The 16,302-nt window shown below is 44.8% G+C and overlaps 1 protein-coding gene and 1 pseudogene across 4 annotated transcripts in view; both read right to left on the bottom strand.

The window, feature by feature from the left end:
• The window catches only part of CNDP1 (carnosine dipeptidase 1), a 47,120-nt gene extending 31,827 nt beyond the window's left edge, over positions 1 to 15,293 (bottom strand). For 2 of the 4 annotated variants that reach the window (XM_029913979.1, XM_029913974.1), the window contains exons 1-2: positions 12,712 to 13,005; positions 2,392 to 2,565 (exon numbers count right to left, since the gene is read on the bottom strand). Coding sequence is in view for 1 of the 4 variants with exons in the window: in XM_029913978.1 (XP_029769838.1) it covers positions 12,712 to 12,714 (3 nt within the window). In the remaining 3 variants the exon portion in view is untranslated. Of the gene's footprint in view, positions 1 to 2,391; positions 2,566 to 12,711; positions 13,006 to 15,199 lie in introns of those variants that run through there. The other 2 variants (XM_024212212.1, XM_029913978.1) reach the window with 2 other exon arrangements.
• Positions 15,294 to 15,410: 117 nt separating this feature from the next.
• On the bottom strand, positions 15,411 to 15,898 carry LOC112115220 (annotated as a pseudogene).
• Between the last annotated feature and the right edge of the window lie 404 nt (positions 15,899 to 16,302).

Here is a 16,302-nt window from a genome sequence, read left to right on the forward strand (position 1 = left end):
GGGGTTCAGGATGCAGGAGGGAGTGAGGGCTCCAGCTGGGAGTGTGGGCTCTGGGGTGGGGCCAAGCAGTTTGGAGTGTGGGAGGGGGTGTGGGCTCCGGGAGGGAATTTGGGTGTGGGAGGGGGTTCTGGGCTGGGGGTTGGGGTGTGGGTGGGGATTCAGGCTCCAGCTGGGCGGCGCTTACCTCAGGTGGCTCCCGGTCAGAGGCGTAGCAGGGCCAAAGCAGTCTCCCCGCGGCTCCCAGAAGCAGTCAGCATGTCTACCTCCTAGGTGCAGGGGCAGCCAGGTGGCTCTGCACAGTGTGTGCTGCCTGTACCCGCAGGCGCTGCCCCTGCAGCTCCCATTGGCCGCGGTGCTGACTAGAACCACCAAGGTACCTTTTCAACCAGGCGTTCTGGTCAACAATCAGACAACTGGCAATGCTACAATCCACAAATAAAGCCCATGATTTTATTTTTATTTAAACTGGGTTGAAAAATAGCAAAGAAACTAAAGTGCTGTGGGAAAAACAAGAGTAAAATGATTGATTCTGCCAGTGTCCAACTGGAGGGGATCTAATGACTTGTTAAACAGATTTTTGTGCAATTCTGCTCTTTTAAGCAAGAGAGTATACATGTATATGAAAAACCTGAAAAGAGAGAGATGAGAAAATACTCACAGAGCCCCCACAGGTAGCAAGGTGACCAAATACTGTAAATCCAAAAAGGAATTAGATAGCAACCATGTTGTGCTGTTCAGTGTGTGTGTGTGTGTGTGTGTGTGTGTGTAATTAAGAAGAATTAAGAGAAGAAACTATATGGTACTTGCACTACCAATACACAAAACAGCAACTTCTAGTTAGCATTTGTGTAGTAACCAGAAAGAGCTGTGTACGGGGAGTTGGTTTAATAAACAGAAGGGAGCCTTCTGGTGACACTAAAGCAGCTCATTGTTGCAACAAAAAACCATCAGGCACTAGTTTCATAGGATGGCACAGGCATGGAATAGCAAAGGAGAAAACAAACACTATAGTGTTCAAATCCTAATGCATTTGAATTGGTCTGACCTTAAAGAGCAGTTAACAGCCCCTGGAAAAGTTTTAAAACAATTGGTTTTAGAAATAATGCATATGATATATTTTTAGCACTTCCACTCCTTATTAATAAGCACATTTTCTGTGTTTCACTTTCCTCTTTTTATTCCACAGTCATTAATAAGAAAAGAGGATCTTTGCTTTTTAAGTGTTCTGTTTTGCAGCTTCAGCCTTGTCTACGCACAAGTTGTACTGCTTTAACTGTATCAGTACAACCCACTCTAGTGGGTTATATCAGGATAAAGGCACCTTATATCACATAGCTGTTACTGTCGGTAACACGAATAAACTATAGAGATGTAATCCTTGATCTACACTACAAAGTTTTAGCATCTAGGAGTGTGAAAAAAGTCATGCAGAGAAAACCGCAGGTGTAGACGCAACTATGCCAATGGAGGAGTGCTTCTGTCAGCTTAGCTAATGTTGTTTGGGGATATGGTGTAACTATTGCAGCAGAACTCCTTCTGCCTGCTTATGCTGTCTCTGAGCTTGGGGTCTCTGTCAGCATAGCTATATCAGCAAATGCTCTGTAGTGTCGACAAGCCCTCATTACCTTTATACAGATAACTGCATCCACACAAGGTGCTGTAGTGATTTAATTATTTTGATAGAAAAGTCACACCCCTAACTAAGATAGACCTTAGTTCAGGGCTTTGGCTCTGGCCCACAGGATCTCAGAAGTGGATGGCACCATGTCCCTGTGGCCCCCGGGCGGGGGGGCAGAGGGCTCAATGCATTGCCCTTGCCTCCAGGCCCCGCCCCCCGCAGCTCCCATTGGCCGGGAACGGGGAACCGCGGCCAATGGGAGCTTCGGGGGAGGTACCTGGAGGTGCGGCAAGGGCAGCGCACGGGGAGCCTTCTGCCCCCCACCCCCAGGAGCGGCGCGGGGCCGGGGACAGAGCAGGCAGGCAGGGAGGGAGGGAGCCTGTCCTGGCCCCGGTGCGCGCCGCTGCCACCCCAGTGCCGCTTTAGATAAGCAGCGCCGGGCCAGAGCCCGAACCTCTCCTGCACCCCGCCCCCCAACTCCCTGCCCTAAGCCCCCTGCCTGCACCTCACACCCCTCCTGCACCCCAACCCCCTGCCCTGAGCCCCCTCCCGCAGTCCACACCCCTCCTGCACCCCTGCCCTGAACCCCCTCCTGCACTCTGCACCCCAACCCCTTTCCCTGAGCCCCCTCATACATCCCACACCCCTCCTGCACCCCAAGCTGCACACCGCACCCCCTCCCACACCCCACACTCCCTCCTACACCCCAACCCCCTGCCCTGCATACAATTTTCCCACCCAGATGTGGCCCTTGGCCCAAAAAGTTTGCCCACCCCTGCCTTAGTTGTTGCTTGAAGTGACTCTCTGGTTTATGGCATCACAGTCAGGTGCTGTGGATCTGGGTATGATGCTTTGAAGTCAACAAGCAAGTCGTCCATAGAATGAAATATTTTGAGGACCAAGCAGAGTCGGGAGTGGAGGTGGGGTTTGTTGATAGGAAGTGGATCCTATGAAAGAATTTCTTCATAAAATTAAAAGGCTGGAGAATACCTGGGTTTGCATCATGTTAATAGTAAACTGAACATTTGAAATGAGATGAGTCTTCAGTTACAGGAAGGGTTAGTCTGGCAAACAAATGGTGGGTTTTTTCTTGAAGGTAGGGTGACCAGACAGCAAGTGTGAAAAATCGGGACGGGGTAGGGGGATAATAGGAGCCTATATAAGAAAAAGACCCAAAAATCGGGACTGTCCCTATAAAATCGGGACATCTGGTCACCCTACTTGAAGGTACGATCTTCCTAATGGAACTGCTATCAAGGAAGGTAGTTTAAAAATAAACACAAAAGCTTAGTGTGTTCTCCAAAGAGCTGCCTACCTAGTGCACAAAAAGGCAACCATTTGTTTGAATACAATTCTGACTGAAGCAGTGGGACCCCTTGTGGCCACATGGCTGGTTCTAGTATTCACACTTTTCTCATTCAGCAAATTCTCCAGAAAAAAGACTCAGCCATGCAAAGCAGCTTCCATTGTACTCCACAGGAGCAGAAGGCATTCAGCAAGCTGCAGGAAGATCTCAGCCTCTCACCAAATCTGGCAGTAATTTACGTTGGGCAAAGAAATGGAGTTTCATCCTGCAAGCCTTATAACTACAATGGAAGTTCTCCATGTGAAGTGCTGGCAGGATCTGACATTTGGTTAGTAGATAGAAAGCACTTTCACAGTCCGATAGCAACTGTTTGAAATGCTGTTTTTGTAAAACTTTGTAAAGCCTTTTTCCAAGACAGATAACAGTGCCACGACTAGAGCTGATGGGAAACCAAGAATTCTGTTTTATGAAAAAAATGTGAGGTTGTGATTTTTTTTTGTTCCATATTAGAATAAAGTGAAAACCTCTCAAAAAAGTTTTGCAAAAAAAAACCAAGAGTGAGAGACATCCAGCCCAGAATAGCCAATAGCCCAGTGGTGAGGACGCTTACTTGCGACCGCTCTTTCAATCTCAGCTTTTGGAGCTGTTCCACTTTGACCTAGTAAATATTTAATTATTTGTATAGCGAGACTGATTCTATAGCCCAGTTGGGTGTCTCTGCTCTGCCTGATTCTCTCTCTGGCCCAATGAATATTTAATTTATACAAAACGGAACAGCTCCAACAGGAGAGATGGAGAGACATCCACACAAGAAGAGCCAAAGTGCCAGGTGGTTAGCGCACTCCTCTGGGATGCAGAATAGCCAGGTTAAAATTCCCACCCAGCTCTATTACTGAAGGTTTGGGGCTACATTCCTAACTCATGAAAGTTTTCTATTCAGGAAAAGTCAGGATATTTATTTAGCACTATTTTCTATATTGCATATTAAAAGAAAACCCTTACCTATTTATGTTCTTCTTTTTGCCGCTTTCTTGATAGTGGGTGGGGAACTAGAGACACTGAACTACAAGCTGTGCTTTTTATTTTGGACAAAGAATTTATCCAAGTTGATTAAAAGGTTTGTAACTAACTAAGAAAGGTTACCGATTGGCTAAAAATTAACTTTTAATTCAGAATTTTAGGACAGCTTTTTAGTTAACCGGTCAACTAATAATGCAGTCTACAAAAGCCAAGTCACATAAACACCAATACATGTGAAATGTCCCCCACTGTTTCTTTCTGGAGAGTGGACTCTGACAGTGAACTAAGCATCAGAATGTACTTTACCTTGGCTGATAAGTACCAGTTGTTCAGGACTAAAATGCTGTTTTGGAGCATGTAGGGAAGTTTGGTTTTTTAAAATATTATTAAAGTCACACCAGAAAGCATTTTTTGGCCAGGATTAAAAATGGTTCATTTAATTGCTTTATCTGAATAAATATTCCAGGCCTCATACTCCATTGTTCTGCACTGTGTGCAGGCATGTATACCAGTGGGTGTAAAATAATACCAAACTGCAATGGCAGTTGTGGTGTTTTTTTCTCTTTACACAACACAAAGAAATCACATGGTCACACCGTTGGCCCAAATAACCATATTTACTATATGTACACACACTTAAAAATTCAAGGTCTATCTATCTACATACTGCTGTTCTGGCTGGTTTCTGGAGACTTAAAAACACTGAGTGCCAATAGAGGACTCAAGCTATTTAAAGAGGTGCTACCCTATTCCTATAACATTACTGTTATGTTCATAGCATACACACAGAGAAATTAGATAACAATATAAATACTCTTGCTGGCAAGTTGCAATATAAAACTACTTCATTACTTAGCATTCAGAATGATAACACACAAAAACCAAAAAACAGAGAGAGAGAAAACAGGTTGCCCCCTAAAGCAGTGAGGCACAACTCACCCCACCTTGCTTTAAGATGACTCTTTCCAGACTGACTCTGATCATACACTTTGCTACAAAGCCTCCTGGCTTATCACCAGGAATAGGAACCCCCACCACTCTTGAAGTGACAGCTTGCAGTTCCAACACAGCCCTCAATACACCACAACTACAGCAGTATTTTACATCCACTTTGCCCTCACTTAACTCTGGTGTAAGTGATTGCACAAGGTGCAAGGCAAAGGAGAATCAGGCCCTGGGTCTCATTGTGGTGCTATTTTTTCCCCTTACCAAGGGACTTTCATATTGGAACAAGTTTGAAAGAGGAACTTGCTATTGTTTCAGATATTTGGGGTTAAATAAGAGTTTCCCTCCTTATAGAGGACTGAATGGCTCAAGGGTTATGAAAAGGGAAATAGCATTTTGTATTTATGGACCCAATGCTGCAGTCCTTTCTCAGGCAAAACTACCATTGCCTAGGTCACCTCTCATCTGCTAGATGCAGACAAGTTGGTAGTCACCAAGAGATAAGAGCCATCAGATGGCTCTTAGGTGACTTATATGAAATAAGATGGTCTCAGTTCAGTTCAAGGAGAGTGGCCATCCACATGACCAAATCCACTCCCCCCACACTAATAATGACCCTGCTCCCCAGTTTTAGCAGAAAGGCCAAGATCCTTTGTAGTAGCCTTATAAAGACTTCCCCTTCTTCTAAGCATTCACATTGGGTTAAATTCACATAAAAACTAACTGGGATTTATACAGATGAAACCCAAAGGAGTGGGTGAGGAAGGTGAAATTTGTATATTTATATTTAAATGTGCCTATCCCCTAACCCCAAGGCACAGTTCTAAAACTACCTAATTCTCATCTCAACTACCTTGATTTTAAATCAAACTCCACTGTCTTCAACGGAGGTAATTCTGAAGTACAACGGTGTCAGTGAGATCAGAAGTGGGTCTATTATATTACACTGGTCTACAATTTTTGAGAAGTCGTCTGCTTCAGAGATAAAATGTGCTATTTATTATGTATTTTGATGTGCTGAATTCAAATATGACAATTAAAACAACTGATTGGCTACTGTTTCTAAGATATTTAAGTTTTTACATTTTATGTCTATGTATATTGTGTAGATAGTAGAGTTTTAATCATAAATTGTAAACCTAGGTCTTTTCATGTGTTTATGGTTGCTTTACATGATAATATTTCACCTGTCCTGTTTATGTAACACTTTAAAAATCAGCAAAAGGGTTATATAAATAAAAATTTTTATGAAACAAAAGGCAAAAAACTATTATGTACATAGTTTAGTCCTATTCAGTGTCTACTCGGCGCTTCTTGGCTAGTCTCTTGTATTCATTAAATGGAGCATCTCTTGTCACTGTCCAGCAATAGTCTGCAAGGGCTCCATTTGCCCTGATAGTGTTTCTCCATTGTTGCAATGTCCTGGTGAAATCGCTCGCCGTGCTCGTCGGTCACTGCTCCGCAGTTCGGTGGAAAAAAATCTAGATGAGAGTGCAAAAAATGTATCTTCAGTGACATGTTGCAACCAAGGCTTTTGAATGCCTTGAGGAGGTTTTCCACCAACAACCTGTAGTTGTCTGCCTTGTTGTTTCTGAGAAAATTTATTGCCACTAACTGGAAGGCTTTCCATGCCGTCTTTTCCTTGCCACGCAGTGCATGGTCAAATGCATCATCTCGAAGAAGTTCACGAATCTGAGGACCAACAAAGACACCTTCCTTTATCTTAGCTTCACTTAACCTTGGAAATTTTCCACGGAGGTACTTGAAAGCTGCTTGTGTTTTGTCAATGGCCTTGACAAAGTTCTTCATCAGACCCAGCTTGATGTGTAAGGGTGGTAACAAAATCTTCCTTGATTCAACAAGTGGTGGATGCTGAACACTTTTCCTCCCAGGCTCCAATGACTGTCGGAGTGGCCAATCTTTCTTGATGTAGTGGGAATCTCTTGCACGACTATCCCATTCGCAGAGAAAACAGCAGTACTTTGTGAATCCAGTCTGCAGACCAAGCAAGAGAGCAACAACCTTCAAATCGCCACAAAGCTGCCACTGATGTTGGTCATAGTTTATGCACCTCAAAAGTTGTTTCATGTTGTCCTAGGTTTCCTTCATATGGACTGCATGACCAACTGGAATTGATGGCAAAATATTGCCATTATGCAGTAAAACAGCTTTAAGACTCGTCTTCGATGAATCAATGAACAGTCTCCACTCATCTGGATCGTGAACGATGTTGAGGGCTGCCATCACACCATCGATGTTGTTGCAGGCTACAAGATCGCCTTCCATGAAGAAGAATGGGACAAGATCCTTTTGACGGTCATGGAACATGGAAACCCTAACATCACCTGCCAGGAGATTCCACTGCTGTAGTCTGGAGCCCAACAGCTCTGCCTTACTCTTGGGTAGTTCCAAATCCCTGACAAGGTCATTCAGTTCACCTTGTGTTATGAGGTGTGGTTCAGAGGAGGAGGATTGGAGAAAATGTGGGTCCTGTGACATTGATGGTTCAGGACCAGAAGTTTCATTCTCTTCCTCTTCCTCGTCTGACTCAAGTGAGAATGATTCTGGTGCATCAGGAACCGGCAGTCCTTCTCCGTGGGGTACTGGGCGTATAGCTGATGGAATGTTTGGATAATGCACAGTCCACTTTTTCTTCTTTGACACACCTTTCCCAACTGGAGGCACCATGCAGAAGTAAGAATTGCTGGTATGATCTGTTGGCTCTCTCCAAATCATTGGCACTGCAAAAGGCATAGATTTCCTTTTCCTGTTCAACCACTGGCGAAGATTTGTTGCACAAGTGTTGCAGCATATGTGTGGGGCCCACCTCTTGTCCTCATCTCCAATTTTGCAGCCAAAATAAAGGTGATAGGCTTTCTTAACCATAGTGGTTATACTGCACTTTTGTGATGCAAAAGTCACTTCACCACAAACATAGCAGAAGTTATCTGCACTGTTCACACAAGTACGAGGCATCTCTGCTCACTTTGGCTAAACAGAAATGTGTCCCTTTGCAAAATCAAACACTGACAAACAAGAGAGCACGACACTGTATGATTTCTAGAGCTGATATAGGGCAATTTGTTCAGCAGAGTGATGGAAGCTTCGTTATCATTGCATCATCCATGACTTCTAGGAATAACATGATGCAATTCATATCATGTATGACGCAATACCAGCTTCAGATTGCATCATTCATTGTTTTGCCTAAAAAGCAAGTACTGTCCAAACCCAGTCATAGATTTATTCATAGAGCCAGTCAAAGATGTATTTTAGTCATTTCTGGTTTAAATTGAGATCCCTTCCCTTTATAACTCACTTATCCTCCGCCATTCCCAAGTCAATGGTCGTATATACTGACCCAATAGCATATCTTGAAAACTAGAGCCAATCAACAATTTTAAGCATCATTTTCGTTCTCAGTGACCCAGAATTAGTAAAGTTTGACTACATTTATTTCAGAAGCATTTTGGCTGTAGAGCAGTGTTATTGTAGCTCAACAGCTTGCTAATGAGTCATAGTATAACAACTGGAAAATGCAATATTGTGCTAAGAAAAAAAGAATTCTTTTATTGCTTAATATTTCACTGTAAATAAGTCCTCATCTGATAATCTTTAACTTGGAACAAAGTTTAGAGTTCATGATGTATCAGGTTTATGATTTTGTGGTTATTATTCCATTTATTGGCCATCATAAACATTACAAACATTGTCTGAAGGCCTGGTTAAATGCACGGTGTCAAGTATCAGAGGGTAGCCGTGTTAGTCTGTATCTACAAAAACAACAAGGAGTCTGGTGGCACCTTTAGATGCATCTGAAGAAGTGAGGTTTTTACCCATGAAAGCTTATGCCCAAATAAATCTGTTAGTCTTTAAGGTGCCACCAGACTCCTTGTTGTTTTGTTTAAATGCAAGCAGCTTTATCTCCTTAAATAAAAGTCTCTCTGGTGGTAGCTTATTAACTAATGGAAGGGTTGGCTTATGAGGAAAGACTAAAGAACTCAATATGAATAGTTTGGTTAAATGCTGACAATGTTCAGGAGAACAGCTGAGTGTTTAAACACTCAGGAGGGAGAAGAATTATTTACAGGAGTGGAATTAGTAATAAAGGGATAAGATAAAGAAAAGGAAGTTGTCTTAATATCGTTGTCTGTTTTGAATTTGAGCTTTTCCGGGCAGGGATTGTCTCCAATTATGTGTTTGTACAGTGCCTAGTACATTAGGGCCTTGAACTCAGTTGAGGTCACTAGGTGCTAATGTAATAAAAAGACACAAGGAGGAAAAAAAAAAAACGTACTATAGTGAGACTATAGAGGATATTGGGGGAAGCTACGTTTCTTGAGCCAATTAATATTTGACTGAGTAAAAGACTGGAAAATACTGGAGCAATCCCTCACTGGCAAGGAAACAGTCTAGATAATGGAATAAAGATTTTCATCTCTACCTATCATTTTGTGATTAGTTACCCTCCACCTCATAACAGCCACTTGTCAATACCTTGCACTATATTTCAGCTGAGAGGGCAATGTTTTTACACAGTATTTATACAGCCACAAGTGATCCCAAGTTACCAGCCATGCTTGTCTTCATTGCACTAAATCTAAATGCCACCTTTAGAAAAAAGTAGTTTAAAAAATTCTCCCTCAGAGCTGCAAATGCTGACTGGAAGGCCCCTTCCCCAAATTCCCAATACTCCCCTCACTTCCTAGGGGCACAGCCCCATTCCCTTGCTGAGAGAGTTGCAGCAGCTGACTGGATCCTTATTGCGCTGCATTCCAGAGAGAACTTCTCATCCAGCCCCCTTTGGAGTTCCCTCAGAACTAGCCCCATTACCTGTGCTGGATTCTAGGAACAAGTTTTTGTTCAGTGACCTAACATTATTATGCTGCAAAAACTTGACAGACAATACAATTATATCTACACAGGTAAGGAGAAGCCCTTTGAGGTCCTGAGTTGGCAGGTGTTATACAAGTGCTGATTAATATTAGTGTATCATTATTGGGCAAAGGCCAAATCAGAAAAGGCTTGGTCACATTGTCAAAAGAAAGTCACTCAAAATGATACATGGAGCTTGGCAGCTATAGATTATCTTCAATGGGAACTTGGGGCGTTCAGCACCTTTTAGGATCAGGCCCACAAACACCTACAAGGCTCCACATCAGCTGTCACAAGGACACCGTGTGTTATTACCACACCTCTGCTTCCTACCTCGTGGCTTACCTTGCAAGTCCTCCATACACAGAACTCTCCCTGAAGCCAATAGGACTTCCACGCACAGAGCTTAAATGATCAGCCCCAGAGAACAGAAAAGACTTATTTTTCTAATGCCCTTCTCCTCTGGGCTCTGCTGTGTCCCGAGATAGAAAAACAAAAGAAGGGCATCCTAACAGCAAGCTTGGAAATTCATAGTTTTTAAATTCAAAAAGTATTTTCAGATATTAGTCTCATGTAAGTGACGATGAAAAGTTGTTCTAATCTTGAGACCCTTCAGACTGCTTTGCCGAGCAGAGCAAAGCAACATCAGTGTTAGACTCAGGGTGATTAATGCTGTACGTGCAATTGAGATGAACACTCATACAACAGCAAGTGAATGGCTAGGATCTGGGATTATGTTTATTAGAGCCGTATGCTACAGGTATCAGTTTAAAAGCTTATGCAGCACTCCCCCACTGTCTGGGAGAGTACAGATAGAGGCAGTGGAAGTGTGTTTATTTTCCCCCCTTTTCCACCTTAAGACACATGTTTAATTGGCTGAGAAGTTGATACAACTTGTCGCTGCCCTGCCCCTGACCGCTGCATAATGCCCTCTCTCTGCTGGAAACCTCCATTTCGAGAGGAGGTTCCAATAGCAGCCACCCCTGGGGAAAGGTCTGGAAGCACATCTCCATTGGAGCTGTGCTGTTATGGATTGAAGGGGAAGCAGGCAGTCAAAGCCAGGAGAGAGGCTATTCTTAGTAAATACATACAGTTATTGCTTCTACAACTTGAAAACAGACAGAGCTCACACCTCAGACCACTCCTGCTTCTTGCCAGAAGCCTGAGCAGGCTCAGACTTAGGGCTTTGTCTACATGAACACTTAGCTTGCAGCAGGCTAAGGTGTAAATCTACCTCCTGCTAGCTTGCTGTGCAGTAGCTCTCCATGTGGACCCTGCTGCTGTACACTAGAAGTTCCCTAGTGCACTTTGATCTGCCCTCCTTTGAAACCGGAGTAGATTAAAGTACATTAGGAACTTTTAGTACATGGCAGCAGGGTCAAACACGGACAGTTAGTGCATGGCAGACAAGTGTGAGATGGATTTACACTCCAGCCTGCCACAAACTGAGTGTTCATATAGACAAGCCCTAAGCGGAGCACCTTCATAATTAATGAAAGTGTTGTCCAGTCTCTAACAAAACTGACCGTTGACAGCACATGAAACATGATACTGCCACACCAAAAGCAAAGAGGCAAACATTTAGATTTGGGTGCCTAAAGTTTAATCTATATTTAGACACCTAAAAAAGTTCCAGTATTTAGGCTCAGATCCTGCTGCTACTGAAGTGAATGGCAAAAAGTCCCATTGACTTCAATGGTTCTGGACCAGGTCCTTAAATACGGATTTAAGAGCTTAACTTTAGGCACAAAAGTTTTACATTTCAGCCAGACTGTTCAGGAGAATCCTGGGAGGTGAGCAAAAGTTCCTATCCTTTTACTTACTGTATTTCAAAAGGGATTAGGTTTCAGGGTGTTATGGATTCAAGACCATGCTGAGGAGAAAGTATTCCAAGGGAAACCCCAAGATCACCTAAAAGGAGTTTACTGGTCTAATCCTAATTTTTATTAGATATCCATCTCACTGTGCCATCATATAAATAGCAACTTCTAGCAAGAAAAGCCCATCATTAGAGAAGTAAAGATGGTGGGTTAGGGCTAAAGCGCTGTGGCAGGGGTGTTTTTTGAGAAGCCGACATGATGACTAGAACACAATGTTTGGCTCTGACCAGTAGCATTGGGTCCCAATCCAGCAAATTACTTAAGAACACACTTAAATTAAGTACTGAGTAGTTTTATTGAAGTTAATAGAACTGCTCATGTGCTTAAAAAGTTAAGGACTGCTTTGCTGTACCCAGGCTTTGGTCTCTTTCTTCAAGAGCAACAAATGCACTCCAGATTTTAGAAATGATGAGAAACAGAACAAAAAATTATATATCAACGTATGTACATGTGTGTGTTTTTATTAGAGAAGAGAAGACAGGAGACATGCAGAAAAGAGATAAGGAAAACCACAGCTACTCCCATTGGCAAAACAAATAAGGAATAAGAGGGATTTATGATGTGCATACCTTTTTAGTGGTAAAAACTGGAAGAGTTACAACTTGGTTAACAAAGTCATGCCTATTTATATAAAAGGTAAATTCAACCAAAACATGGCTCCAGGAGACAGACCATAGTTGCTAATGTGGTAAAAGTCATTACGCGATTATTATTATTATTATTTTTTTTAAATATCCCCAATTAAGGGAAATGGAGAGGGTACGAGAATTACTTTCACATGCCCCCTTTAATAGAGCTGTGCATGGAATGCTATTTAATATTGTGGCTAAACACAACCCCTTCAGTTATGCCATCCAGGGTTTTTTAACTTTCACAACATGGACCTGACTGCAGAGCCAGGCTGCCTGCTTCAGATTTCATTTTGCATTTATTTGCATGCCCACATCTTGTTGGATTTTTGGGGGTTTTTTGTTTTGGTTCTCTCACATTTGAAAATGGACATTCAAATTTTGCAGTTGGAGTTCTTTATCTAAATCCAAGGCACACAGTTAATTAAAAGGACTTACCATGATGTAGTATCGAAGCTAAAAGATTTAGCAATTCTTTCCCACTTCTTCTCTTCCTACATGGAAAGCCACACGTGGTTAGTCTTTTTCTTCGTTATCCCTTTTTATATAAAAAATATATATATATATGTTTTGCTCATCAGTGTTAACATTTCTCATACCACAGGTTAATATCCAAGGTTACAGAAAAGGACTTAGAACATGTCAACAAAAGCTTATGTGCACAAGAAAGATTAGATAGATAACATAACTGAACTGAGAAACCATCTCTCTCTCTAGGCCAAGGGTGGCCAACCTGAGCGTGAGACGGAGCCAGAATTTACCAATGTACATTGCCAAAGAGCCACAGTAATACGTCAGCAGCCCCGCATCCAATCCCCAGCCCCCATTGCCTCCTGCCTGCCAGCAGCCCTCAACAATCAGCACCTACTCCCCCCGCCCATTGCAATCAGCTGTTTCACATGTGCAGGAGGCTATGGGGAGGGAGGCTATGAGGGGGAAGAGCGAGGGCATGGCAGGCTCAGGCCAAGGGGCAGGGGCCTTGGGGGAAAGGGTGGAGTGGAGGCAGGGTTTGGGGCAGAGCAGGGGGTTGAGCAGTGAGCACCCCCCAGCACATTGGAAAGTTAGCATCTATAGCTCCAGCCCCAGAATCTGTGCCTAGCTAAGGAGTCGCATATTAACCTTTGAAGAGCTGCATGCGTCTCCGGAGCCACAGGTTGGCCACCCCTGGTCTAGGCTATGTATGTTGGTTCTACAAGGCTAACTGGCAGGGCTGGCTCTGGCTTTTTTGCCTCCCGGCGGGGAGCGCAGCAGGGGAGGGCGCCGAGCCCGGCTGCGGCCCCGCTCTCCCCGGCCGGCTGGAGCGCCGGGGAAGGGTGGCGAGCCGGCCGCGGCTCCGCTCTCCCCGGCAGCCGGAGCACCGGGGGGAGGGCAGCGAGCCTGGCCAGGGCCAGGGCCGGCTCTAGGCACCAGCAAAACAAGCTGGTGCTTGGGGCGGCACATTTTTAGGGGCGGCATGGCCGGCGCCAGAATGCCGCCTCTAAAAATGTGCCCCGGCCGCCCTAGCTCACCTCCGCTGCTGCCGCTCGCACGCCACGGCGCGCGAAACAGCTGATTCGCGCGCCGCTGCTTGCCCTCCCTCCGAGGCTCTCAAACCTGGGAGGGAGGGGGAGATCCCGAGCGGCTGCGGCGCACGAAACAGCTGATTCATGCGCCGCTGCTCACCCTCCCTCCCAGGTTTGAGAGCCTGGGGAAAGGAGGCAGGGCTGGGGATTTGGGGAAGGGGCGGAGCTGAGGCGGGGCCGGGGGTGGGGTAAGAAAAAAACAGGGTGGGAGGCGGCCAAAATTGTTTCTGCTTGGGGCAGCAAAAATCCTAGAGCCGGCCCTGGCCGGGGCCCCGCTCTCCCCGGCCGGCCGGAGCGCCAGGAGGAGGGCGGAGAGCCCGGCCGCGGCCCCGCTCTCCCCGGCCAGCTGGAGCGCCGGGGGAGGGCGGCGAGCCCGCCGCGGCTCTGCTCTCCCCGGTGGCCGGAGCGCCGGGGGGAGGGCGGTGAGCCCGGCCGGGGCCCCGCTTTCCCCGGCCGGCCGGAGCGCCGGGGGAGGGCAGCGAGCCCGGCCGCGGCCCCGCTCTCCCCGGGTGAGCGCCGCCCCCCTCCAGGTGCCGCCCCAAGCACATGCTTGGGGGGCTGGTGCCTGGAGCCAGCCCTGCTAACTGGAATAAAAAGCAGTAAACTTATTTTTTCACTAAAATCAGCGGATTATGATTGAATCCAACTGAGAACAGGTCTATTAAGAAAGAAAGTACTTTTTCTTATATACATAGTCACTTTTTATAGTAGAATCACACTTTTGGTAAATGGTGTAACATTAGCCATAGGGCATGACTGATACCCCTTGATTTCATAGCTGAGTGTATGCAAAATTTATCTCTTTAGGTTATAATTCTACCTAGAGATTTCATTCATCCCTGTGGTTGGTAATTCAGCCTTAAACTGGACAACCGATTTAGTGAGGACAGATTCTCAGTTTTAGAGTGACGTGAAATGAAAAGGGTTTTTTTTAAAATAGAAAGATAAACAGCTGTTTTCCAAACCATAAAATACCAAATTTAAATATTATGAAAAGTATTAGATCACTCGTAAATCACTTACTGCCATGATTTTTTTAAGTGTGTAGCCAATGATTCTATTTTATTATCCATTTATGGTGTGATGTTATGATTAATCAACGTTATATTGTATATATTAATTGTATGTTAAATAGAATTAATTTGTAAGATTATAGAAGTATAATATTGATCAGTAGTTAGAGGAATCATGTATTAGATATAAGTAAGACAATGCAAGATTTTAGCTTAACTATTTTAGGCCTTGGAGACAAGAAATGCTGACACAAATAAATGACCGAGGAATAACCCGATGCCCTAAGATTATGGGAAAAGAGATATCAAGTGAGAATATTGCGAAAATTATAAAAAATGCTGTAAAATTACCTCTTGTCTCCAATATGTGTCTTAACCACAGGATAAAGGTGGTACGTCAATGTGTTTTTTCCCCCCAGTTACGGCCAGTGATTTATTGGCGTCAGTATTCAAAGTAAAAATAAGAGACCCTGGCTGGGCGGAGATGACAGCTGGTACCAGATCAGGGGACCCGCCCAGCTGCATCTGTTTCCCGTCTCACAGGACATATCCAAATCCCAACTCGAGCCCCTGTGCCGCATCCTTCCCCAGCCCAGGGGCACAGAAGGGTGCAGGGGTGTCACCATATAGGCCCCACCCTAAAACTTCTTGCTCTTGCTCAGTTTGTTGTGGCACCAGGTGTTGTGCTTCCGCAGGAGCCTCCAGTACTGGGGTGTCTCAGGGTCCAGCTTCTCCAGTTTCTTGGGGGGGCTGAGGTGCATCTGGAAAAGCCAGTCGGGATACTCAGAGCCGTCCTTTGGAGCCACCTCCAGGCCCTGTCTGTGGAAGTTCACTCCCATGGTGTGCGTGGTGAGCAGCATGGCTTCCTTGCACACCACCTTTCATCTCCTCCTTACTGAACCCTTTCCCTTTGGCCTTCACCACTGCTTTCTTGGCATAGCCATTAGCCAGCATCCTGCAGAAGGTGGAGGGGGCGGCACCCAGGCAGTGCCCATCCCCAAGAGCCCATACAAGTGCCTGGACAGCCATGGGCTCCCGCTCACAGCTGCACACGTGGGGCTCCGCTGTAGCCTCCTTCTCCCAGTCACTGTTAATGAACATAAAGAGAACCTATACAGCCTATAGAATTTAGGGTCCCTTATGTTTCTAGGGGACACAGACCAATAAGATAAAAGAGGGTTGACACTTCCATGTACAAGCACAGAATGTAGGTATAGACAGAATCACATTATAAAAAAGGGTGCCCAGAGCGGGAAAATTGAGCTTCCTATGGGAAACCTCCAGCGGGGACCATCCCCATATTGATGATCAATCCATGAGAGAGCCATCAGACTCTAACACCATCTAGGAGGATGTGAGTATGTCTGACATCATAACTGGTGCATGGATCTATTTAGGAATTGTATATGCTGTGACATTCATAATTCTGTTGGCAGCTTTAATAAAACAGCTAA

Source organism: Terrapene carolina, unplaced genomic scaffold (assembly GCF_002925995.2).
Source record: "Terrapene carolina triunguis isolate 2854851 unplaced genomic scaffold, T_m_triunguis-2.0 Scaffold58, whole genome shotgun sequence".
Lineage (NCBI taxonomy): Eukaryota > Metazoa > Chordata > Testudines > Emydidae > Terrapene > Terrapene triunguis.